At 43.8% G+C, this 27,377-nt stretch overlaps 1 protein-coding gene across 13 annotated transcripts in view; it reads right to left on the reverse strand.

Annotated features, from left to right (window-relative positions):
* Positions 1-24,764, reverse strand: part of MTSS1 (MTSS I-BAR domain containing 1) — a 125,640-nt gene extending 100,876 nt beyond the window's left edge. For 11 of the 13 annotated variants that reach the window (XM_063173994.1, XM_063173934.1, XM_063174011.1 and 8 more), the window contains exons 1-3: positions 24,070-24,764; positions 7,723-7,784; positions 4,942-5,015 (exon numbers count right to left, since the gene is read on the reverse strand). In XM_063173994.1, the coding sequence (XP_063030064.1) occupies positions 4,942-5,015; positions 7,723-7,784; positions 24,070-24,141 (208 nt within the window). In that variant the 5' untranslated portion in view covers positions 24,142-24,764. The remainder of the gene's footprint in view (positions 1-4,941; positions 5,016-7,722; positions 7,785-24,069) is intronic. The other 2 variants (XM_063173903.1, XM_063173912.1) reach the window with 2 other exon arrangements.
* Between the last annotated feature and the right edge of the window lie 2,613 nt (positions 24,765-27,377).

A 27,377-nucleotide genomic window follows, 5' to 3' on the forward strand; every position in this document is an offset into this window, starting at 1 on the left:
TTATTTGCAGTGAGCAAGGTCCTGGTTCAGGAGGCCTAAACACACTCACTTGGGAGCTCATAGAATTACCAAAGATAATCCCAGCCCTGCAACACTGTGTGCACCTTGGGAAACCACTTCAGTACATACCATATAGATCCTGGCCAAAATAACAAGTGATCACCCAGACTAAGGGTGTCTGAAGGGGTGCTTACACACTGCCTGGAACAACATGGATGCAGAGTCTGACCAGGAACACCAATCTGCAGAAGAGGTACTATTTTAACTTATTAAAAATGAAGAGCAGTCCCTGAGTAGTGCTACAGAAGAGCTACCTGACGTAGTCACTCACAAATATTAATCAAATTTAATTTTATAAGTAAAAGTGTTAAATCATATTTACATTTTTGTGTGCTGTTGAAATTTAATGAGGCTTGAAAAAAGTGCAGGCACTTTAATGTAGCACTTCTTCCACACTGATATATCCGGCCCCTCAACAGGGGAACATTAAAATTACTGTGCTGATTTTGGTCCCTGCTGCTGCATGCCATGCAGACACAAACTGAGTTTTGCTTCCAAATCTACTCAGTGTCCCTTGGTAGCTGGCTGACTACCCACAGTGTCCTCCCTGATCACAAAACCCTCAGTCCAGCAGAAAGGGTCTCCTACTCAAGGGGAATTTCCTGCAACTCTGCATGGCCTTAAAATCCTCTCAGATATCTGTAAAATGAAAGAGATAGAAAACATACTAGATGTCAGAATTACCAAAGGCAGGGAGAATATACCTCTAGTAGCATTTGCAAAGAGGGAACTTCAAACAGCATTACAATCCATGGAATGCAGCTGGCCAGAGAAAGCTGTGTGATTCACTGACATCCTCTTGAAGTGATTTAACTAATCTGCTAATATCAAGCACACCTATGTATATGCAAAACCCTTCAATATGAATGAAAAACAGAAAACCACAAGACTTGAGTATCAGCTGCCTCATTAACAATCTCACTTTGAAGATCAATTTTAAGCTTGGGTAAATCAAAGCTTTTTGATCATCTTTCCATAAATTTTAATTTACACCTGTGCAGGTAGGCAAGATTGGGGCAGGGTTTTATTGGGAAGCTGCTGACGCTGAATTAAGTGGATACATAAGAAGCGTGCATATCTTCACATTAATCTCCCCCATAACACAAGGAGGATAGTTACTTTTCACACCTACTTTTCCAAGTTCCTGAGCTCTAGTACTTATCTACAAAGGACATTCAAATGCAGCAGAGGCAGAAGAAGACTACCATACAAAAAGCAAAGCAATTTACACACACTCTTTTACATACTGTTGAAAGCCAACTTGAACATATATCACATATAAACACGGTATTTGTGATGCACAGTTCTTGTCTTCTTTATTGCACAAATAATCAGGTAAATGGAAATAAAATTAAATTAGATTTAAATTTCTTCCATGCTTCAGCTAGAACTGATGAAGGTAAAAACATTCAGAATTTCAAATATTGCAAGAAACAAGCCATATAAGAAAAGCCTGAACTAAAACTCATGAGCACACATCTCCCCAAAAGGAAACTTCATTTTTAAGGTATTCAAGAGTTATTATTACACTATTTAAGGCATATTAAGGATTTAAAGGTACCCTGAAGCACCTCATTCATTTCACATTTTGTAAGCATTCTCTTTAATAATCATAGTGAGAGATAATACAGATTCCACTGCAGACTACCAAGTTCTCCTGGGCTGTATGCCAAACAGATGCAGCTTGAACAACAAAAACTGCTACATAGATGTCTCTATTTTGTCAGAGCTCAAAAATCAAAACATCTAAAGGAATTTTGTTTTCAAGAATCTCTGATGCCAGCAAAACCAGCACACATTGCTATACAGCTAGCATGACTTTAAATTAGCAACATAACTTAATCTCCCCCATTCAAATGATGATTCTCAGATGACCAGACCCACAGAAATCTAACATTTTGTTGATACATGCATCAGAACTAATTTCCCTGTGTTTTCCCTTGTCAGGTTAAAATCAAAGCATTGAACCAAGGGAACTAAACTGAGGAAAAAAGAGACAGCTTTGGGTTGATGCACATCAAAATGGAGAGACAGCAAAGGAGGAAGCAAAAGCTGAAATGAGCTGGCTGGGAATTCATTTGTGTATTGAGTCACCACAAAACATCAGGTACTTCACATTCAGGGCTTTTCCTACTTCAGAAGCTACAAAGGGAAAAAATACAGCAAAGTACAGGTTATCTGACTCATCCGATCAGGTTTGACCACAGGCAGAGCTCCAATTATGCCTTCTGAGCTCCAGATGGGAACGTGAAGATTAACACTGCAGGATTAGAAGGAAGTAAATGGCATGGAGAGAACAATGCAGCAGAAGAGCAGAGACAGTGCTTGGGAACAGCAGTAATGGCACCCAAGGTAAGGCTGCCAGCTGGAACAGGGACTGGCAATGATGGAAATAAGCTCTCATTCTTGAACACTGGGTGACTGAAAGGAGATTGTCTCCCCTTGTCTGTGTGTACACATGTATACCCAGGCAAACACTTTTTCTTCTTCCAAAGCTAATGCTGCTGCAAACTGATTAAAGAGTAGCCAGAGTTCTTCTGTTGACTGATAAAACACTTCCATCAGCTAGATCAATGAGTCTTAAAATAACAGGCCACTTTCTGTAGAACTACAAGCAATTACAAATTAAAGGCAGCACCAGCTTCACAACACTTCAGTCATCCTACAAGGAACTAACACTGTCCCTCCAGAGCAGGCACCTGCTCCAGCATTTCCATGCACAGTTAGTTCCCAGAGGAAGCATTTGGCTCATGCAATGATAAACCAGGCTCATGACGTAAAATATACCAACCTCCCTGCCTTTGTCACGGGAAGTGCTGCTCCAGTCTCATTTATCCCCAGCAGCTGAACATGACTTTGTCTAACTTTGGTTAATCTGTTAACTGCAAACTTTGGTTTATCTGTTAACTCTCTAAACAGGGTGAAACACAGCCAGATGTCTGACTGGACAATCAGATACATAATTTTATATACTGGGTAAGTAACAGGGAAAATTTAAGAAAGGATTTTTCACTTTATGTAACCACTCAAAGGGAAAACTGAGAGCCAGTTAAAATTCCCATTACAGAGAAAAAAAAAACCAATTAAGTTTTTCAGTTTTTCTGTTCAGTTTAGAATTCCTAAAACTGATGGCAAAATATGTTTTTATTGAACTGTGCCCTCATAAGTCATATGGATTTTTGCCATCACCTTCCCTGGGGACAGGTGTTTACCCTGCCCACAGCAAGGCAGAATGATCAGTATTTGTTAAAGGAGCAAGGTGCAACCTCAGAGATAAACCTGAATGGGAATAAATGGAAGTTGGGTTGGGTGACAGATCAGAACCACCAGCTAACTTGGGGTTTTGATTCACTGCCCAGAACATCACTTTCTAAAAATAAAACCAAAATTCCCTTCTATCCTTTCAGTCAGGGAAGGCAGAAGGCAGAACAGAGGAGCTATACAAATTTGGCATGCCTGGATTCACAGAGCTCCTTTTGTAAAGGATGTGCTGGAAGAGATAAGAGACAAGACACGACACAGCAGAAAGTGCAAAATACCCTTCAAAAACCCACACAAGCCATTTTTGTTTGAGAGTGGGAAAAGTTTCAGTCATTCTGGTATCTCAATGGAAGCCCTATAAGCCTGCCAGCATAGCCAGAAGACAAGTCCCAAGGATTTTGGTCGTTTACTTTGTTTCCCCTTGGGGAAAGCAGAAGAAAGGGAAAAGAACATGCTTGAAGGAAGGACATGTTAGAAATCCAAGTGAAGTTCTTCCTTGAGTCTCTTCCTTAGTTTATTCCACTTTCTGTCATGCTTATTATTTTATGTGAGTGGATTACCTATAATTTACAGGAGGTATGCATATAATGAGGAACTTCTTATCAGAATGTAAATATTAGCTTTAGACAGGAAAAAGAAGTATTTTTTCCTCTTGTCATTCTGACTTGGAACTCACTCCAGCAGCTGCTGCTCCTCCTGTAAGCCAGAGGTAAGGGAAGTTTGACTGAGCCTGCACTCTGCTAATGGCAATGAACACCCTTCATGTCAGCAATATTACTTTCTTACTCTCCAAGGCAAATGCCAACAGCACATTAGGAAAAGACCTTTAGGGTTAGAGTTGACCAAGAGCTGCTCCCTCAGCAGTGATTTATCTACGCTCTAGATTTACTCTTCAGCAGCAGTCCAAGGACAGTGACCATGGGGAATGCCCTACACCACTGCAGGGACATCTGCACATGATGCCTTGGTCACTGGGCATCCAGCATCAGAGAGAAGCAGCCTTTTGTCTCCTTCCAACTCAGCAGGCTGGAAAGAATGCCAGCTGCACTATTCTGGCTCTCCATACTCACCAATAAGCTGAGACTGCTACCCAGAGAAGGCCACAGCCCAGGAAAATTCCGTTTGAGCAAGAACATCAGACTTAAAGAGGAAGCACAAGCAAAGTCTTTGCTCAAAGATGTAAGTACAGGTCACTGTCATCATTACTGGCAGACCCTGAAGGCTACAGATCAGCCAGTGTCTGCTCTGTCTCCAGCAGCCCCCCAGTTATTTATTCCAGCTGAGTATCAAGCCTTTTACATTTCCACAAGGTACAGAGGCGTCAGTGAATACAGATTTCTGTAAATCTTGCTTTCTAAAATATTATTCATCAAAGTATAATTCAAATGGTAATTAAGAAGTGTTCACATGATTGATGACACATTTAAATTACAGGTTTCCAGCAGTTTTTTTTCAGTAAAGACAACTTCCTTTTTCACGTGCCACTTTTTCAACGTGCAAGTCCATCTAACAGATGTCTCACAGATCTGCTTGTCAATGTAACAAGACTTCTTTTTATTACTACAAATGGTATAAACCACACAGCATTCTGTTAAACTCAATATTGACACATCTGCTTACCACGTGTATTAGTAGCCATGTCAGCCACTTTCTGAAAGGCATCCAAAAAGGCAGCAGCTGCTACTACTGTAGTCCTGAAATGCATACAGATAACAAAACATTAGCAGTGTCTCATTGATGCCTATTTAATTACTGCCAAAAACATTTAGGCTTATAAAGAATAACACTGTGAACTTGCAGAGGCCACAAAAAGTATGCTCTTTTATATCTGAACTTAGCCTTTTCCCTCCTTCCTTAATCCCTTCCTTGCTTTGTGTTAGCACTATGGACTTGGAGGCAGCCACGCTAATTCCATGCTGAGAACTGCACAGGACAGGTGCTGTTTCAAAAGAGCACAGCCACCCTCCTTCTAGCTGATTTCCTCTGAAGAACTAATATTAAGCAGTCAAACATGAAAAACAAATCTAACACACATTATACTTCACCCATTAGTGAACAAATTATAGCCACTGCTATTTTCAGGGAACATGCATATTTTAAGAATAAACATGCAGCAACTTCCTTTTATCTAGGATCCTAGCCAAACAATTGCCACCATTTTTCATGTGGGGAGCATGAGCATCCCTTGAAACAGAAAATTTTCTGGAAATCAGATTGGTCTGGAGCTCTCGGACAAATGGAAAAGGAAAAAACCTCTCCACTTCAAGAAAAAAACCAAAACAACTTAAACCTACAAAAAAAAAACACCAACTCCAAAATGCCCAAAATAAACAAAACCCCTTTCTGATCTAGTGCTCCTCCAAGCAGGACCCTTCCTGAGAGGTACACCAGCAACCTCAGACTCCACAACCCAAAGTGTCAACCTCCCTAGCCCAATCTCCCTCCACGTGTGGAAACCCCCCCAGACCTGTGGTGGACAGATCTGTTCAAGTGGACAGCAAACGTGAGTTACCATTTCCAGACACGTTTGCTCTAGATAAGCATGCCCCAGAGCCCTGAACACCTCAGGTCAGTCCCAATTTCTGAAGGTTTATAGTCTGCTTGACCCAATTAAAGAGAAAGTAGGCCAGGGCCCTACAATTGTGCCCTCTCCACAGTTACCTCATGGTTCTGTTTCTGCACATTTTTTCTAACAGTAACTCTGATTTTCTCTCTTGGTGGTGTCAGTCAGCCTTTTCAAGCAAAATCCAGAACAGGGACTATCACATTCACTTTGTTTCAAGAGCTCCTTGGTAGCCTCAAAAAACCCAGCAGACCTGCAGGGAAGCTGATCCTCGGCCAGAAAGACCACAGGACTGCTTAATTAGGTCAGATTTTATGCAAGTCTCACTCCAAATATGCTCAAGGTACAGAGGACATAACTGGCAGTGTGGTAAATGGCCTACTGACAGCACAAAAGATTTGAACACACACAGAATAAAACCACCCCAGGCATGACAGGACCCAGCAAATGCGTAAGGACTCTCCACATGCCCAGGAGATTAAAGGGAGGGCAAACCCCCACCCTGACAGCTAGCTAGCAATACTGGGCCCTGGAACCAGATAATCTTCTCTAAAATTTTCCTTAACACTGTTTGTGATGTTCATCTTCCCAACTTGTGGGTCACACTGTTATTCATGTACTATGTTGTTAATTATTAATTATATTGCTAATAACAAAGTTCCATTTCCCCAGTAACAAGATCCAGAAAGATCTGGCTCCAGCTCAAATGACATCTGCTGTCCTTTATCAGAGCACACAGAAATGAAACAGCAGCAAAAGGCTCACATTTGCTAGAAACAAACAGCAAATCCTCGAACACAGGCTTTCAAGCTGCCTGCTTGCATGTTCCTGTGGCACTGCAATGACAGAATGCAACACCACAGGACTGGGAAATAAACAAAACAGTGCCTCATGCCATCCCAAAGGCCTGTGTTTGGAGAGTATAAAATGCTAGGAAAGTTCTCCATTTACTCTTTCTCTACTTCCTCTACATCTTCCGTACTCACTGTGACATGATTGCTGGAAAAGTCAAAAAACCACAAGCAAGTGTGGCATGTCAGGCACAGTGCAGCAAACAGCACATTCCAGCTGTTTAGGGCAAATGAAGCAAAGCCCCAGCTTCTCTGGGAATGGTTCATAATGCAACACAGAACCACAAACCAGACTGCCAGTAACCTGTTACCGCCACAGCTGCTGGGGAAAAGAAATGGTGTTCTGCAGAGCAGAGAGGAGACTGGTTTAGGGAGAGTTGTGAGGAAATGGAGCTTGTATTTGTATCAGCAGAAACAAATTTACAAATGAATGAATTCTAGAGGTAGAATTGGTCTGAGTGTGATACTTTGTCATATATCAAATAATCCAGAATGCCATTTTGAAAGTACACCTCAAATCCTTAGGTTTTAATAATCACCAATGTATGATCCAGCAAAGCAATTCTCTTCATTTTTAAGTCAGAAGAAAATGCTGGTAAGGCTACCAAAGATTTTTTAATATTTTGAGCCCTCCTCCCACATAACCCCTTTGTACTCTACACTAATAAAAAGGGCAACATAGACCTAACTCCAAACGTGTGTTCACTAAACAACAGTAAACTCTTTCCAATTTTTTATCAATATCCATGAAATTTAGTTCATTTTATATTTATTATGTATAGCTGATGGCATACTGTGAATTTTCCTAAATATGTGAAAACACCAGTAGTAGTATTTAAAAAATAACATGCAGGTGTTGACTAAGAAACATGCACAATTTTACTAGGATGTGCTTAGGAAATTATCCTTGCAAAAGCTGCATTTAATCTTAATGTTTGCACATCCAAGGAACTGTAGGGGATCTTGACTGCGTAACATAAAACTTACCGAAGCTGAGACTGCAGCTTCCCAGCTTTATTTATAAAATCTTCCCACACTGGATAACTTCCCTGCAAGAAAAAACAAAACACAACAATGAACACTTGATTTGAGCATTCTGATTTTAATACTATAGATCAAATTAAACTGGATATAAAACAATAACTAAAACTGTACTAAATCCATGAACACCAAAATCAACTGCTTCTGAAGCCAGATGAAACAGTAGTCCTCTAATGAGGCTTTACAGTTTTTCTGCATAGAACACTGGGCAAGAGGGATTTCAACTGAAGCAGCAAAAAGAAATGCCTTCCTTTGGACGGATACAGCAAAAAGCAAGCCCATTGAAAGCAGGGCACTGCAACAGCAAGTACAGAGAAGCTCCCAAAACCAAAGGCAGCATCAGAGTTGTTCTTCTTTACCAACCGATCATCTGTGTTTTTTCCAGGCTCAGAGCCTGTACAATGAAAGTGTGACTTGACCAAGACACCGCTTCAAGCACTGCCTCAATATAACTCTGTAATTGCACACAGAAAAGCACAGTGACAGCTCAAGACAACGAGCTTTCCCAACAGCTACCTTGTCACTGCAAGACCTGTTTCCAAAACAGTCAAAAGCCTTGGAGACAATTTCTGAATTGAAGCTGATAAAACAGTATGGCACTGAGTGTATACAAAGTGCTTAATAAGGTTTAATTCTTCCTGACTTCAAGTCTCCTATAGAATTTTCCCCATTTTTAAAGACTGGATTAAAACCCAATGTTTTACTTAGAATATGAACACAAAGTATTCTTGCAAGTCCTGATCTTTATTTGCCAAATTTAAAACAAAAAATTGCTCTCTGCAGAGCAAGTACAAATTTTCCGCTAACAGCAAAAATGTAGTAGAAAGAAACCTCAACATTTCCCTTTGATTGGAGTCTAGAGAGTAAAATAAAATATCCCTGCTTCCTTTAATAAAGGTATAAGACTTGCTGTTACCAGAGCAACAACACAATAAAACCCAGATAAGGCAGATCCTCAAGGCTAACATTACCCCAGCTCTGACTGGAAGAGGTTGCAAGAAAGTGCATTTGCTTGTAGCAAACTCAATCCACCCTTATAAACTGGTCTGATTTTTGTAAGTAAACCAAAATCCACTGCTGTAAGAGATAGTGTTTTGTTTTCAGGGCGAGGACAGGTCCTTCCCCAAAAGCTGTCAGACAAATTCCTGCTCCTCAGTACAGCCTGGCAAGGCAGCTCCCAGACACCTGCCTGGAAGCCTCCTGGTACTCTACTCTATTCTTCAGCAAGGCTTGTGGGGTTTTTGCAAAAAGGAAAAAAGAAAGGGAAAAGACCCCAAACAATGCAAAGCAGGTGTTCATAAAACCTTGTTATACCCTACACATGACAGAGCCAATGGCAAATACAGAAAATTAAAGAGAAAATAGCAGTCTGGGTGGCAAGATCTAGAATATAAAGTGCTTTGTGCTAAGCAAAAACCTGTCAGACATTTTAAAAATGAAAGAAACCCAATTATTTAAAAGAGGCAAAAAATGCTATTTCCCTAAACCTATTAGTCTTAGTGCAATCCCTACTCTGAACCCTCTCTCAGTGTCACCTGCAGCCGGGCATGCATTATGCATGGGCATGCCAGGAGCCCTGACAGCCCTGACAATCACCAGCACGGCCCAGGGCTTTACAGGATTCTCCAGCAAAATGCAAGCCAGCAAGCAGAGGATACCAAAGCAGCCCGATTATGTTTCCATCTCCCTGGTGCATTATCCAGCTAAACACACCTGATGGCATGAAGGGGATTGACACCAGCCCTGTGTTTAGCTGCTCTCCAGGCAAGCACTCCTATCATAACACCACTCAGGAAGAAAGCCCCCTTTTTTTTTAATTTTTGGTCAGTCTAGAAAGCAAATTTTGAGATGTCAAACATTTCCACAACTATTTAGCTCTTGTCTATAAAAATGCTGTTTTCCTCAAACCAAGGCTGCTCAAGTAAGTAGTAAGAGCCCACTTTGTTTAATTGTTTGCTGTATTTGGTTAAATCAAAGCAGTTTGTTTACCTGGGCTCCCTAAATAGTGGCAACGAGCATCTGATCTCATTTCAGACAGCAGAAAAATTGAGCTTTTGGGGCTTTTTAATGTCACTGAATTAATACCTTCACTGGTGGGTTTTGTTGGAGTTCTATTTTTGCTTGTTTTTGCATTTTTAAAGAAAACCTTCCAGCAGTTTTACATTAGGGATATGAAGTCCTATATTATTTGCTCAGCTTGCCATATCTTGGTTTCACACTCAGCTGAAAGTAAGAGGCATGTACTTCATCTGGCTTCCAGAATAATTTGCTCTCACTTTTCCCTGCTGGAGCCACATCCACAAGCTCATCTCTCCCTCAGATCATGAAGTCACGCACTAAACTGCATCATTCCTTTCAGCTTTTCCAAAGAACATTTCCATCCCTGCTGAAACTGAAACCCTGTCATTCCCACCTACAGCAAAAGTGCTCAACACCTACCACCACTTCACAAGACCAAATAACCAGGGGTTCATCCCAACTCCAGCAGCTAGGAAGCAAGGAAGCCATGTAAGTGATGCCTGTGGGGACAAACTGAGAGATGGCAGGAATCAAATGGTGCTGTAAATCTGCACAGTGCCAGTGCCCAGGGCAGCAACTCCTTCCCAAGACCTCCTCCTGTGCCACCTGGAGCACGGCAGCCCTGCTGTGTCTCACCTCCAGCAAATGTTCTCGCTGTTGTCAAAGCAGTGTCAAGAGAAATGTTAACAGTGCTGAAAAACACACATCCTTGATTCAACATGTATTACTTTCTCAATTTAAACACAAAGAAACAGCAGGTGGAATTTGATGTCTTTGTCCATGACACGCTTTTGCGACACAAAGCCTTGTCTGAAGAATAATAACACACTATTTTTAATGCTGCCTCTCCCAGAGCTTCCTCTGCTCCCCCTGCAATTTCCAATTTCAGCTGACTGATAAAGAAACTAATTTTTCCCTTTTTAAATATCAGGGTTACTCAGGCCTGGTGTTATCTATGAAAGCAGGAGTCCTCCCCCAGGTGCAGCCACACTTAGGGAAGAGCCACGGCAGGATCCTGGGTCACAAATTCCCATTTAGCTCCACATGGATTAAGCCAGGGATCGATTACAGTGAGGGTTCGTTTAAATAATTTTCTTTGAAATTGATAAATGATTAATCCAAGGACTATTTCCCCCAAAATAACTTAGTGCCCAATAATATCTTGGTCACTGAAGGCAGAAATTTGACCTGTCCTCCACAGCATGGGTGTTTCCCACTGCCATATGACACTCCATGGCACCAAGGCCCGGGAGCTCCTCAGCAGAGCTCAGCTGCCACCCAGCATGTCACCAGAAAGCTGCAGCATGCCATTATCCTACCCCACTGCTTAATTAGTGGGCTTAGAGGTGATTAGTCACCTGATCCCATAGCCCAGCTCCAGCTAATCTGTGCCAAACACAGGCAGGGCAAACACGGGAACACCTTTCAGCCTCGGGGCTGAGAAACACCCGGTGCCCCGTGCCTGTCACTGTCACTGCGTGGCCGGGCCGCAATCACGGACATGAAACAGCTCCCCCAGGGACAGTGAGTGTGTCTGGAGTGCCAGACACACACCCACACCTGGGCAGAGCCCTCCAAAGCCACAGCTCCCACACTGCCAGGGGAAAAGGGTGGGCCATCACCATTGACTGAAATCCCACCTGACAGCCAGACCCCAGGGACATGGGCAGATGTCCCTATTTTTGTCCACCTTCCTCACCATTCAAAACTATTTTAACTGGCAATAAATTTCATCTTCTCCACTCAGGTCTGGTTTGCTCATGACAATAACTAGTAAGTGGTTTCTGTGCCTCTGTCTCAATCATTGAGCTTTTTCTTATGATTTTCTCCCCTACACCACTGAGGAAGGAGAGATAAAAAGCAGCTGGCCAAGATCAGCCCACCACACCAGGGAAAAGCACAAAATTATCACCAAGATGCAGCTTGGGAAAAAGAATTTCAGCCTTGGGTAGAATTTTTTTTTTTTTTTTGGTGAACCAGCACAACCCCTCAACATAAACACAACTCTACAAAAGATTTATGGATTATAGTTTTTCCCTACCTTTCATGCCAGTGATCTCACACCAGGAATGAGAAGAGACACATATGAGAAACTCAATGATTTCTCAAAAAAAGAAGGGTAGACTTGCAGCAAAGGATATTTACTGAAGCTGTTATTGATGACATCTAAAGGCAAGAATAGGAGCCCAGATTGCTGTATCTAAGATTACAACTTAAGTATCAACAGCTTTGACAGTTTTAAAACGTTCTCTCACTCTTTCTGCCAAGAAGTTATGATTCTTTTTTTCCCATTAGGCAAAAAGATGCTTACTTTATTAATTTATTTCCTTGCACCCCAATTCCCACATATGAGACTCATTCCATCTTCAAAAAACCCTTGACAGTGTTGTTTTAAGTGCTTTCATTTATCAGAAAGGCTTTGCAGCCCTATTACCAGCTCCTGCTGACACATCAAGTACAAAGGCAGCAGGAACAGTTTGGAATTTTGTTCACAGCAACAATCCATCTAAACTTGTGGGGCAGGGGGAAAGAGCCAGGGAGGTGCTCTTCAGTAAAGCAAATCCAGAAGCTAATTTGGCTGTTTCAGCTAGAGAGGTAACAGAGAGAAGAACCAGGAGAGAGCAGGGCCTTGGTTTTATCTCAGTGGTTATCAAAGCAGGAGCTGTATGCCTTCCAGGAAAGTACTAACAATGACTAACTGCAAGACTTCAATGAAATGGAAAAGAAAACAACTGCACAGGCTACAGGAGTAAGAACTTCTCCACCTCAGTGTTGTTGTTCAGCTGTGATAAACTGAGAAGTGCAGTCCCAAACACACAACACTGTTACAGAGCTCCACGCCCTAGTAACACATCCAAATGCCATAGATCTGGTTTTGGAACAAAAATTTTAACTTGGCTTGTACATGTGACCTCCTACCCCACCAAAGTAAATCATGCTGGAAATCATGCTGGATTTCTTTTTATATTTTTACCAGATAACAGAATCACAAGGATTATTTTGAATGTCTCATTTCTGCGGCATTCACTACACTACCTTCAAGTAGCAAAGAGATTTTATTGTGCTAAACACCAGACAAGGTCACAGATGTTACACATAACAATGGCAATCAGCAAGTATGCACATAGAGACTGCCACTTTTCCAGAGTCCTTTAACAGACAAAACCAGGAAAGAGTGGAGGGGAAGAGCACAGGAAAACAATAACAGTCTGAAAGAAAAAGGAGGGGGAAAAAAATAAATGAAAAAAAGAAAAAAACAGGGAAAAACAATGGTTACAGCCAAGATGTCTCAACACATTGGAAGACACAACATTTGACAGGCAGTTTCCCTTCTCAGGTAACATTTGGCACTGGAATTTTTTCCTCTTTTCTAGAAAAATCAATAGTCAATTGGGTGAAAGAGCACTTGGCCAGCCATAACTGCAGAAGTCAAAAACTGCTACCAAACACTAACACATCCTCCTCTGTACAATCCACTCATTTAAACAAGCCCACAACTCATGGACAGGACTGCCTAGACCCTTAACAAGTCACAAAAGGTCTTGAAAATAAGGGTGAGGTCCTGGAGATTGTTATGATTGCTTGTGGGATGGAGATTGTGTTGAGTGGATGGTCAGAAATTAGGGTTTCTGCTTGCTTGGAAAGAAAGAAGTGATGAGACCCCAGTGGTGTTGGTGACATTACTAGCACAAAGCTGTTGGCTTGAGGCTGTCCTGTGTAAGTATTAACTTGACTGACTGCCTCCTGATATTTTAATTATCTTCATTTTGATCCAGCTGAAATATTGTGGGTCAGCATCATCTTGCCTGAAGTTCATAATTGCTCTTCTCCATCCAAAAACTCTGCTTGGTGGCTTTGCCTCTTTCTACTCTGAAAAGCATCAAGAGCCTGTCTCATGAATGCTCCTAAGCTGCATCTAAAGTCTCAAATCTTTCTACACATTGAAACAGGAATTTTGCTGGCAAGAGAAACTTAATTCTTTATGACACAGAGATGTACACAAAATCTATTCCATTACTCCTTTGATTTTCAAATACACACATTCACAGAACAGCTTAAGATAGAAGGGACATTTAATGACCATTTAGTCCAAGCCCCCTGCCAGGAGCAGGAATATATTTTACTAGATCAGGTTGTTCTCAGCCCCATCCAGACTGAACATGAATACTTCCAATGATGGAGAATCTACAACTTTTCTAGGTGACCTTCTCCACTGTCTCACCACCTTCACTGTAAATTAAATCAATTTGTGTCCAATCTAAATCTACCCTTTCTACTCCCTATTTCTTATATTCAGAACAAGAACTCAGCCAAGTCCCAGTACTGATTTCAAGAGCATCCCTGATGCTGTCCATCATCTCTTTCCCAGTGGTGCAGAACAAGAAACAATCAGCTTGGCTTCAGCAGAGAAGTTTCAGATTGCACAACCCATTCAACTATAAGACCAGGTAACAGGCAACTCTGAAAGGTCAGGCAGCTTCCTTTCACTAGAACTCCTTCAGGAAGGGTGACACATTTGTGTAGAGGTCTTGCAGAAATACTGCCACAAGCCAAGGAAAGGGACCAGCTGAATTCAAGGTCCCATCATTCTTTCTGAGCTGAAGGTATTGCCAGGCATAGAGGAAGCTCCATCAGCAAAAGGGACTCAACTTGTGCTGGGCCAGGAGTGAAAAGGCACCAACAGCAAAAGACAAGAACTCCACAGGATCTCACAGCAAGAGCTGAACACACAGCACTGAACAGAGAACAGAGCAGGCAGGTATAGACTCAGGGTCTGAGAGATCACAGTGCATGCAGGTGAAAGTAAAAGCACATTAAAGATGCCATTTAAGCAGTAACTACCCTTCAGGAAATAAAGCAGGGGTAAATCACAGTCTTGTGTCCATACATTTACTTTCATTATTTCTGCCTCTTGTTTAGGGAATGGCAGGATTAGAAACCAGTTTCCCTCAGCATGCATAGTATAAACAGGCATGCCAGGCTTTGTTTTTCAAGGACATACATTATCAGAATATTGAAAATTATGCAACAAAATGCTGCTGAAGACATCTCATATGCTATTAAAAAAAATGTCAACCGGGCACTTCTTCTACATATCACAGAACCACACATTAAGTATTTTCAAAATTGTTTAATTTTTAGTTTAAACAGTACAATTAGAACAATAAAGAAAACAGATAATGACATGAAAAAATTCTAAACTAAAATCCAGTCAGTAAAATCCAGAAAAGGGTATTCACACTACTGGGGTGAAAAATCTGAACAACAATACCACAGATACCCATTTTTTCTACATCCTTAAACCACCTGAAGAACTCTAAAGAATACCCAATTCCCTTAGCAGCAGCATTGAAATGCAGCCCTACTTTGTAAGAACACACATTTTTAGTAGATCTCACTTAAATTAGATCCCATTTAAAGGGGGAGAGGGAACCTAAGTCTGGTACCACTCTGTTGTCCGAGCTCAGGAGTCTTTAATTTGTATTATAATAATGCCTGCCGTGTGTTAGCCCATGCTTAAACATCCCCAGTGCAGGATACCAGTTGCTCTATCATTGTGACTCCAATCTGTAGTACAGGAAGGACCTGTGAAAACTCGTCCTGGTTACAAATCCAACTCATGAGCCTCCTTCTATGTCAATAGGGACCACGTCAAATCTGTACTGTCCACAGTTCAGTTTCATGGTTTATAAGATGAAGAAACTCCAGTCCAAAGCAGCCACTTCATGGTTTAAATCCAAGATTGGGTAATTAGCAAACAAAAGTTAGACTCGTACTGTGAGAAAATACATCATGCATAAACATACAGTCTCTCCTTCTCTAAACATAGGAAGTTATTCAAAAGACAAGGGGGTGGTGGGAAACAACTACCCACAGCATCCAGAGACCTTTTATCCCATGCCACATGAAAAAAGCTGGACATTAAGTAGTCTTCCAGAGGAAGCATTTAGTTCCACATTCTTCACTGCAGGTCTGAACAAGTCTGCAAGCCTGAATAGCAGATTTCTCCTCAGAGACTCATCAATACCACCTTTCATCCACTCAGTCATTAAGTGGCCACTGTACATACTCAGCAGTTATTTTCTAAACCCACAATATTTCAGCTGGATCAAAATGAAGATAATTAAAATATCAGGAGGCAGTCAGTCAAGTTAATACCTACACAGGACAGCCTGAAGCCAACAGCCTAGTGCTAGTAATGTCACCAACACCACTGGGGTCTCATCGCCTTTTTCTTTCCAAGCAAGCAGAAACCCTAATTTCTGACCATCCACTCAACGCAATCTCCATCCTACAAGCAGTCACAACAATCTCCAGGACCCAAACTACTGACAAGCACTTGAGATGACCAGGAAAGTTCCTACTGGGAGAAAGGCAGCAGCCAGGTACCCACGTTTTTAATGCTTATTGACCTTTGCCTCATGACAGACAGTGAAGTGCAGGTATGCTGAATGCAGGCTACTTTCTTTCCATTTTATTCATGAAAAGATAAATAATCCCTTTCAAGCTCCAAATTAGACCCTCAGTTTGCTCATGGACAATGAGCATCCACGTGGTTTGTTCAATGACGGTACTGTTAGGAGACATCCCAAATATAGCTCTATTAACAAAAAATTCTAAATTGTGCCTCTATACAGGTGGCTTCAGAGATATTACAAAGCCCACGTGTGACTTTTGTGGCAAAAAAAAAATACATCTCATGCTCAGATGAGAAGCATGGTGGCAGTTTATGCGGAAGAAAGAATGAGAAGAAATGTGAACCCTTCTGTACTACCAACCAAGTGTCTCTAGTTACACACTCATGAGCAGCATTTTACACACCAACACAAGCTCATCCCTGCAAGAATGGCTTGTTAAAGGATGACTGTACTCCAGGTAGCATCCTAGAATTCAAATCAACTACATATCACTTATGGTTGTTGACCAGAAGAGCAAAAAGTACAGAGCTCACAGAAAACCCCACAAGAGACAAATTCCTCACAATCAACCAGCTTATGGTTAAGATGTTCCAGTCAGGCTTCGCCACTAAAAACTGAGAGAGGTCCTCTAGTTTCAGTTCCAGGAGAGGAGTTCAGGACACTTCTGTTGAGAATTTATCAATCATCTTTAGATGTCATCTCTTCTGCCTGCAAACACCAGGTTATCACAGGGGTGAACAGCAACACTTCTTAATCAGTAAAAACAAAGTAGTGTGTACATGGAGATAGAAACCTATTATACTGTGAGCTTAACCAACATTCCCTCATTAACTCCACGTTGTAGATGCACCCAATTTCTTCTTGTCCTAGGGGGAGGGAGTAGAAGTCACTAAACCTGCAGCCATAGCTTCCCTTTCTGTAAAATGGGAGCCATTCTTTGGAGCCAAGTCACCCAGAGAGCACTTTGAAGATGAAACCTGCTATGGTCCTAGCCACAAAGCTACCAGACATTTTGTCTCCAATCCTTCCAAACACCTTGGCGTTCGAGCTACCTCAGCCCAGCAGGAAAAAGTCAATCAATGTCCTGAAAGGTCAGCGTAGATCCCAGCAAACAAAGCAGTGCTTGGCACTTACAGTATCAAGGCAGACATAATTTTCAAATTGAAAATGGACCCTTGAAGAGGAAAAGGCATTTCTATACATGTAGCCTAAACAGACTACCTTATTCTGAAGGGTAGCCTCTTTATGATGCTGACTCAAACTTCTCTGTACTCATCTTTGAACGCTCTGAAGTAGACCAAGAAGCCTTTTTAGATATAGTTCCTATTTTGCTCCCTGCTTATCTTCCAGATCAACTGTCTTTGGGTAGACCATGAACCTTAAAATGTTCTTCAGAAGCTGAAAACACACAGACTGCTATGCTACAGAAGATGCTGTTTACAGATTCACAATATACTCCATCAACTCTTGCAACTTTGGTCCTTAAAAAAATAGAATCTGCTTCTCAGGTATTTTGTAACAAAGATTTGAGTTCCGTTCATGCACACTCAGAACTCAGGTAGGAAGCAGCAACCTCCACTGAATATCACCCTCTGTTAGGTATTAACCAGCACTAAGCCCATAATTACACAGACTTCTTGTTCTCCAACATTTGTTCAGTCAATTGTGTTTCATGCAGCACTGCACAACTCCTTCCACACTTAGAACCTCACAAACCTCATTGCGCAGCTCTTGGCATAATGCCAGGTCCAAAAGGAACACTCTTGAGATATATTAAAAATCCTTGTTCTGGGTATGTCACAGGATAAGCCAGCCCAGTACACACTTATGTAGCAAATGTTCAACAGTTGTATAAATTGTTAACACTCACACAAGAGTATTTGGATCAAGAAAGCATGTGTCTCTAAAAAATAAACTACTTGTGACTAAGTATGTTCCCAGCTATGCCCTGTTGCTTGAACCTCAGTGTCTGGGCAGGCATGCAGAGGCTTCTCTTCCTGCACCATCTTTCAGCCTTTGCTGCATGCCAATCCCTCCCCCTCTGAGATGTTCACAGAAAGATACTGCAGCTGCTTGGAAAAGGCAAGAATTTCAGTGTACACAAACCAAGTGCCTGAGCAAGCAGGTTGTTGGGAGGCAGAGGGATAAGAAATCAGAGCAGCCAGCTATGCTCCAAATGCCTTGGTGCTAAAACCTTTGAGGAACAAAATAAATGGGAAGAAAAGCTCCAAATTAACTAATTCCAGACTTTTTGTGAAGGGGAAGAAACACCAGTTTGCTAGGTTTGAAAGAGATAGTTGTCCTAAAGACTGCTGTATGAGGGACATGCCAGTGCAACATGGCAGGTGTGCTTCCTCTCCAAGCCTGCACCTACCTGTCTGTTGCACAGAAAATCACAAAATGCTTTGGGTTGGAAGGGCCTTACAGATCATCTGCCCTAACCCCATCCACTAGACCAGGTTGCTCAGGGCTCCATCCAACCTGCCCTTGGAGGGGCAACCACCACTTCTCTGGAAAATCTGTTCTCAACACACAGTAAAAAAATTCTTGTATCTAATCTAACCCTGCCCTCTTGACTGAAGCCATTCTCCCTTGTCCTGTCACTACATGCCCTTGTCATGTCTTTGTCCAACTCTCTTGCAGACCCTTTTGGTACTCAAGGTGCAATAAGGGCTCCCTGGTTCACACAGCCCTGCCTCTTAAATCTGACAAAATCCCTTTGGATGGCATTGCTCCCCTCCAGCACGGTGACTGCACCACCCAGCTGGGTGACATCATCAAACCTGCTGAGGGAACACTCAATCCACAGTCAAAGTCACCGAGGAAGATGTTAAACCGTGCCACTCCGAGTGCATGACACATTTGTTCTTCCTTACAGTAGTTATCATCCTGAACAGCTGGATTGAAACTAACCCTTAAAATCATCCAACTGAACATTCCTAATCTCAACAGAGATCTCAAGCTTCAAATAAAGCACAGCTGGGGAAGAGCTGTTGCACTAGGACATGTCATGGTAAAATAAATTTGCCCAGGTTCTCTGGTACATGTGTGCTGCTCCTTGGATTAACATACACACTGAGGACTTGCAGCTGTACCTGCTGTAGTAACTGTCTCAGCAGTTCTATTTGCTCCATCAAATATTTTTTCCTCAGTTTATATTATTTGTGTGAATATCACAAGGCCATCCCTTGTAAGCAAACAGGGCTACCTAACAAACAACTCTCAATCCTTGATGTGGCCACTCCTGGTCCAACTTCTACAAAAGCAAGTTAAAATGCTGCCTCTCACAGATCACCTTCTAAAAGCAGGTTAGAGGCTGCAAAAACATAAATGTTTCTCATGCCCATATGTTCATGTCTGTCTCTTGTGTTTCAACCAAGAGTTTTGCATAGCTGGAAGAAAACGTGCACCACTGCCTAGTCCAGGAGTCTCAGCACCTCCTCTAGAGTATTATAGTAGAGGTTACTGATTTATTACTGATTTTATTGTGCTTTCAGCTAAACAAATATAAATAAGGCACACACACATATAACAAAAGCTTCTAAATCGTTCCAAAAACGCACATGTCTGTTGGGAGCCCCGTTTCAGGACAATACCTGCACATCCCGCACATGCAGGGAGATGAATGAGACTAACTGGTAATACACACCTGACCCATAAAAATTTAGTAAATCCTCTGACTTTGTATAAATGAAGTCACAGACAACCTGTGTTCATCCAACTGCTCATTACTCATCTTTCCCCCATGCCCACCCCCCAGGTGTCAGGTGCTGTACATACACAGAAAGCTCCGTCAAAACACATGCTGGCAGAAGAGGCAAGACAAAGAGAATGCTAAAAGCCAAAGAAACACCATCAAGCAACTGATGAACTACAAACACAGCCAATTTCAATGTTTTCAGAGGTGGTGGTTTTTTTCTTCAGGATAGCAGAGAACAATATGATTAAAAGGAATGTAAAATCAACTCAGAAGGAAAAGAAGCATTAAAGATCTGCTCTGCATGAGAAGACAAGTTCTTTTGAAACCCATCTGCAACAGGCCCTCCCAAAAATTAACTGCAATGATTTGCTTTGCACTAAAAGAGATATTGAAATTAACAGCACATTGCAGCATCTCATTTCTCAATTGCAAGAAATTACTTACAAACCATTCAGATCAAATACTCCCTTCCCACAGGGAGCTACAGAAAATTCGCCGCATTCAAAAACAAGTCACACAGCGTCTGCACGTAGCACACAGGACTCCTCCTCTGAGGGGACATTTTATTTTTGTTTTTATAAACTTTAATTGCTTTCAAGATCTTGCATAAGAGTGTAACTAATTGTAAGTGCCACATGCTCAGTGATGTATTGTAGGAAACATCAGGGCTGTGACAATGGACCAAAATAAGGATGGGATGGGCACACACACTCCCACCTTTATGATTCTTTAATCAGGTCCTGAAATCTCAAAGCACAGAAATCCAATTCTAGAGCACAACAGCCAAGTTCAGTTCCCATTGTGGACTTTACACAAACAACCCTGTCATCATGTACACCACCATATTACTCAACAAATCTGACCCTTGTTTGGCATGGAAAAAATGGACTTCCCTTGTCAGGGGACTGAAGTTCCAGATGTTCTGTTCAGCCTGGAGGAGACTGAGGGGTGACCTCATTGCAGCCCACAGCTTCCTCACCAGGGGAAGTGGAGGGGCATCTCTGCAGGACCCAAGGAACAGCACAAAGCTGTGCCAGGGGAGGTTTAGGATGGAGATCAGGAGAAGTTTCTTCACGCAGGGGGTGTTTGGGTACTGGGACAGGCTTCCCCAGGGAAGTGGTCACAGCACCAAGTCTGACAGATTTTAAGCAGCATTTGGACAAAGCACTCTGGCACACAGTGGGGTTGTTGGGGTGTCCTGTGCAGTGCTAGAGTTGGATTCAATGATCCTTGTGGGTCCCTTCCAACTCAAAATAGTTTGTGACTCTGCGATGTACAATAATGTGCAGTACAAATGGGATGTTTATTAACTGCTCTTACATTTACTCAGTAACATTTCTCCAAATCACTTAGCTTTATGCCGAGTTTTTTTGAAGCAGGTTTTGTTGAGTATTAGACACAAAAATATTTTTGACAGAGGGTGGAGAGAAATTTGGGGTTTATGGAGAAAACATTAAATGCCATTCAAGAGACCTCAGCCAGCAAGACACAATCTTGCTGTCAAAAAATGTGATGTGTTAGCCATACTGACATATATTGCCCATATGAAGTTTCAGATATAATAGAGTACATAGAGACAAATGGAAACAATCACATTGCTCAAAATTGTAATTCCAGTTCCTGTAACCTTGTCAGAACCAGGCAGAGCTCAAAATTAACAACAGGTACACCTGAGCCAGTTCTGCGTTGCTGTGAACAAAGAGAAAAATCAGTCTGCGTGTACTATATCTTCATCACCTCAGCTGCAGCACCCATCTGCATCCACTGGCAACACTTCAGAGTAATTGAGCTGTTGATTAACCCCACCATCTTTATAACAAAGTTTAAGGTAGAGCAATACATAGGATAAAAGAACCTGTGAAGCATTTGGTTAAAAAAAGGCGGATGCTGCATCAAATCCCTCAGCACTGCAGGGCATGTGGGGCCTTGATCACAGCCTGCCATGAGAAACAGGCACGGAGGGAGCACTCGGGGATGCGTGGGCAGACCCCTACGCAACATCTCCGAGATCCTGCCAGCAGCCTGCCCACACAGATCTGACTACGTGAAACAGCACTTAAAATGCTAATTTTCACTTTACTACTGAAGACATGATTAGTTGAAAGGTTCTGGTTAACTATCAAAAGAATAGCTACTTTTCCTTAGAAATTGTTGTGCTCCTTTGTGCGCAATTCACAAAGAATCCCAGTGCATCTCAGTAGTACAGCATCAGCCGCATCAAATCCAACTACAGGTAAAAATTCTTTGTTCTACTCATGCTAAATAATGAGCAGATTTTTTTAACCATAACAACCACCATGCTGCTAAAGATCTGCAGCTATTCCTTCCAAACCTCCCCCTTCAGTAATTGCCACTTCACAAAACAGGTTCCACTACTATGGAGCATTAAGAAAAAAATATTCACACCTGTGCCCATCTCCATACACTCATGTCAACATGTTTTCTGATGAGCAGCATTCCCATGCAAGTAGCAATGTGCCAAAGAAAAAAAATGAATCTACACAGAGGCCCACTGGCTTAAGAGCAAGAAAAACCAAATGCATCACTTATGAAAAGAAGGAAAGAATAAACATACTCTGCGTCCATCTGTGATGAAACCCAAAACCGCACTTGATCTGGAACAGAACATCTCCTGCCTGTTCCCTGCACTGACCACTAAAATGATTCCATTATTTGTGATCATTTCCTGCTTTTGGGGGGGATTTCTTTTATTTTTAAGTGCAGTCATTATTAAAAATCCAAGGAGGCTGAGAGCTTGAGGACCACCACTGCCAGGTCTGCAGCATTGTCTTGACAGATATACACAGACTGCCCCCTCCTCTCTGCCTGCTCTTGACAAGCCACGCTTTTAATTAAATGTCTCCTAAGATCTGTTGAGAGGAACGTGCATATGAACGTTTGCCAAAAAATAACTTCTAGTCCAAACAGCTTCTCCACCCTCCCCAAGAAATACAGTAGAAACCATTCACCTCTGCCAGGCTCCCTCTTAGAGCAGACCCTGTCCTCCAATACTACCTGGCAGCTCTTTCTCCCGCAGCCCCGCATGAATTAGAACACCCAGAGAAATCCCATGCCCTGCCTGGGAAAAGCACAGCGTGCACGGTTGCCGCCTTTAAATTACGGCAGTCCCCATTATCTGACACGTCCCTCAACATCTCCCGACAACTGCATCCTTCCCTGGCGGCCCTGGCAGGCAGACAAGCTGCCCTTGTCCAGGGGAACACTGCAGTATTCTGCAGTACGGCCGTGTGCCGGAGCCTGGGCGCCTCCAGCCCCGGCTTTGGGGGAGACATGACGGGCAGAACACAGCAACGCTGTTACGCTATTTACTTCCACGAGAGAAGGGTGGGAGGCACCCGCTCACCCAAAGAAAACCCTTAGGAGTGCCCTTGGCTGCCAAGGATAGAGTGGGAGCGCCTCTCTCAAAGGGACCCTTTGGCAGAGCCGGGATCAGCACACTCGGGTTCTGGTGGCTGGAGGAGAGACCCCCGCGCTTGAAACCTTTGCATCCATTCACAGAAGAAGGAAATGCCACCTCCACGAGCACATACAGCGTGAAAATAATACCACACCGAGCGGCAATTTTAATCCAGGCACACATCAACTTGTGAGCATCTCCAGGCAGAGATTTTTTTCCATCGCGCCCATCAGCTTGGCACCGAAATGCTCACACTGCCCTTCCGAGCCCCACCCCACGGCTGACATGCTCCGTGCCCGGCTCCTCCGCACCACGCTCCCGCCCCGCGGCATTCATTCTGCTACCGATCTGACAGCCCATACCGGGCGAGAAAAAAGGAGAATAAAAATATTTGTAAAATAAAGAGGCAAATCGCTGACCCTGGTGCAAGGTAACAGCTTGCATGTTTGAGCAGGACAAATAGAGAAAAGAAGGAAGGAGGAGAGAGGGAGAGGCAGTATCCTGCAACCAACTCGCAAGCCCCAAACCCTGCGTGTGAGGCCAGGAGCCCTCTGCCAGGCCGGTCCCGCCGGCGGGGACGCGGACCCAGCCCCGGGCAGCGTCGCCCCAGCGAAGCGGGGAGGTCGCGCCGCCTCCAGCCCTCGATGCGGCTGCACCGCCCGGGGCGAAGTTTCGCCGGGCCAGGTGGGAAGACGCTTCCCCTCCCCTGTGCTCCCCCACACACCTCAGCCTCTTACCTTCATGTCGCTTATGATCGTCTGGAAGAGCCCTCCGAGCGCACTACATTCCTTCTCTATCACAGCCTCCATTTTCCTGGCTGGAGCTCACAGGAGGAGCAGGATTTCACCGCTACCGCTGCAACTGCACTGCTCAGCTGGAGGAAAATCAGACACCCCGGGCTCCCACCTCACCCCTCCCCCAGAAAAAAAAAAAAAAAAAAAAAAAAAGGAGGGGGAGAAGGGGCAAACAAGCTGATGTAGGCAACGAGAGGGAAAAAAAATACACCCCAACACACCTGAACCCCTGTCTGCCTGCACCTCTACAAGGGGATAAAATCCAGCGCTACTGGCGCCTCTCTCCTACACGCACCTCCCCGGCACCCGGGCACTCAGCACCGAGCGGGCGCTACGAGCCCATGCGGGAGCAGCCACAGGCCCCATCTCTGCGCATCGCGGCCCCGGCCCCCCGCGCCTCCCGGCACGGCAGCGCTCAGGGCAGCGGGCGCCCGCGGCGCTGGGCGAAGTGCGCCCCGAAAAAACAAGGGGGGAAAAAAGATCGGTGTCTATTAAAAGGGATCGAGCGTCAAGCCGGTCCTCGTGGAGTACCCGGGAGGGGGTCTCTGGCAACCCCAGCGAACCAGACTACAGCCAAAGCACCCAACCCGCAGCCTGCCCTCTCCGGGAACAGCCGCTCCGCCCGCCCGTGCCGCTCCCGCGGCGGCAGCGCCCGCCCCCGCCCGGCCCCGCGCCCAGCGCCCCGCCCGCCCCGCCGCGTCACCAGCGAGGCCGCCCATTGGCCCCGCGCGGCCGGTGGGCTGGGGGCCGCGGGTTCGCGCCCCGCTACCGACGGGGCCGCCCCGAGAACTCCGCTGGACCCGGTCCGGTTCCCGTGCAGAAACTGACTTGCATGTTCAGCATTCGGCGAAGAAACTGTTTTATTCTGGTGACATTCGCCGAAATGGCCCAAATTCGGCTGTTTCTGGTGACAAGCGTCTGCCTGAGCCCCCCGATACAGCGCTGAGAGGCCTCGCAAAGCTGCAGCCTGGGGAGTGCAGCCGGCGGCAGCTGTGAGGCTGCTCATTCATCCTCTCCCACAAATGCCAGACGATAGGCAAGACTGTGAGAGTGGGTTGTGTAAAACGTGGGGGTTTGAAGTAATTCGGTTTGCACATTAACTCTGCCAGATTTTACAAAACATTGTGGTCAAAATCCCCTGTTTCCGCACGCAGACAGGCGGTGGCTCACACCGTGCACGAGTGTGACACTGGCACATGGCGCTCACACCGAGCGTCCGGGACCCTCCCGTGGTGTGAATGGAGCGCTGCCCGCACGGTGTGGGGGGCAGAGCTCCACAGGTCCTGCTGCTGCTCCCCCCAGGGAAATCACACACCGAGGGAACAGCACGAGCTGTGGTGTACGTGTTTTAGCGTAAAACTGCTGTAGAACCAGGAACATGGATGTAGAGAAGAATAAGCCTTAGACCTTGAAGGAGGTCCAAGGGTCTTTCCCTTCATATATGCACAGTGGTGCATGAACAACCACGGCTGAGACGGAAATTTAGGAATTCGAGTTATTGAAATTTATCTTACAAACTCTGCCCAGGAAAAGCCAGTGTCTTTGCCAGTGCATTTTGCTTCATTTCAGGCAGTACCTAGGCAGGTGCACACGAGGGACCATCCTCTGTTACTGATCTCTGAGGGAACAGGCTGGGCAGGTGCCCTGTCTCCAGCAGGGCCATGGCAGCACAGGCTGCCGCAGCAATTTCCCTCTGCTTAGACCTGCATGGGTCCGAGCAGGCAATTCATTTGGAGCTCTGCATGACCCTCACTCCCAGAGAGCCCGGCAATGTCCCCAGCAGCTCGTGATAATGACACTGCTCAAATCCAGGTGCTGTCACACGACCAGCGTGGCGGCGTTCCTGTGGGACACGCTCACAGCCAGCAATCCAGCAGGGAAAGTTGGTGGCCTACTTTGCTTTCTTCAGCCACCCCATTTCTGGGATGATCCTTGTTTTAGTGCAAACAGTGCCTTGGCTAACCTCGTTTCTGGAGAGGTTTCAGAGTGCAATGATGCGCATGGCAGAGGAGGGTGAAAAATCTCCGTCTGCAAGTAAAGCTGTTGTTTAAGGACTGCATTGATACTTCAGTAAATAAATCAGGACTGCCTGCTCTGTGACATGCAACAAGTCTTCATACAGTGATGAAAGAATATGCAGGTATAAAGAGAAAACTTAATCATTTTAAATCTCAATAACAAGTAAGTTAAGTGTACAATGTAAGATAATGGGTTTTACCTTGCAAATAAGAAAGTGTACCTCACGATGAGTAACTTTTTAAACCACTGTAACTTGAGTGTACCCAGTCACAACCTAGAGAGACCTAATCAAAGCTGTTCAGGTGGAATATTTTTTCTGTCAGAAGGTTCTAGGGCATGAAAAATGGAGGCATGATGATTTCAACAAACTTTTATGTTCATAGGACAAAAAATGTCAACAGGAAAGTGTTTTTTCTTTCCAGCATTTTCTTTTTCAAATCTATTTTGTTAAATTTTCTTTGTATATATCACTTAGAACAAAGATTGTGTTAATTTTATATTTAAAATTTTTGTTTGTAGCTTAACACGGCTAAAAATAGAGAAAGGGCATATAGCCTGAAGGCATCAAAATAGAGTCTTGATAACTGAATATTTTTTTCTTTTGCATTGAAGGACATTTCAGACTTAATTTTATCCTGCCTTTTACTGATTCTAAGGATAGAATTTTCTGTGGGGTGACAATTCAGCTTCAACCAGCTGTAGAGTGAGAGTGAAAATTTTTCTTCAAAGACCTGAGTCCAAATGGTTGTTTAAAGTGCGAGTAAGGAGTAGTTTGGTGATGTTGCAGTAATGTCGGGTTACCATCTGCCACATTATTTCTGGGCTTTGCTTGATTGATTCGTAGCAAATCACTTCCTGCAAGCATTATTTGCAAAACTTTATTATGGGCAAAGGCTATTTCTGTGTTTGTGAGCCATCGTTACCAGGGAGCATTTCATTACCAAGTGATGACATTCTGTAAAATATCCTGTGCATGGACAAATGCCAGCAGCACTTCTTGACAATGGGTCAGCTGAGTGCATCTTGCTCAGCAGCCCCCAGCAGATGTCAGCCCTAAATTTGTCAGTGGTGCAATAGTAGCCCATGTTCTGACATCCTTCAACACATTGGGTGCTCTGCTGACAAAAATTCTACTGAAACCCCGAGAAGACTGATGGTTAGGAAGGAATTTCTCCAGACATAAGTGGGCAGGTTGAGCAATGACTTGGTCACTTTGCCTGGCCTGGATGGTT

Source organism: Melospiza melodia, chromosome 1, assembly GCF_035770615.1.
Source record: "Melospiza melodia melodia isolate bMelMel2 chromosome 1, bMelMel2.pri, whole genome shotgun sequence".
NCBI classification, from domain to species: domain Eukaryota; kingdom Metazoa; phylum Chordata; class Aves; order Passeriformes; family Passerellidae; genus Melospiza; species Melospiza melodia.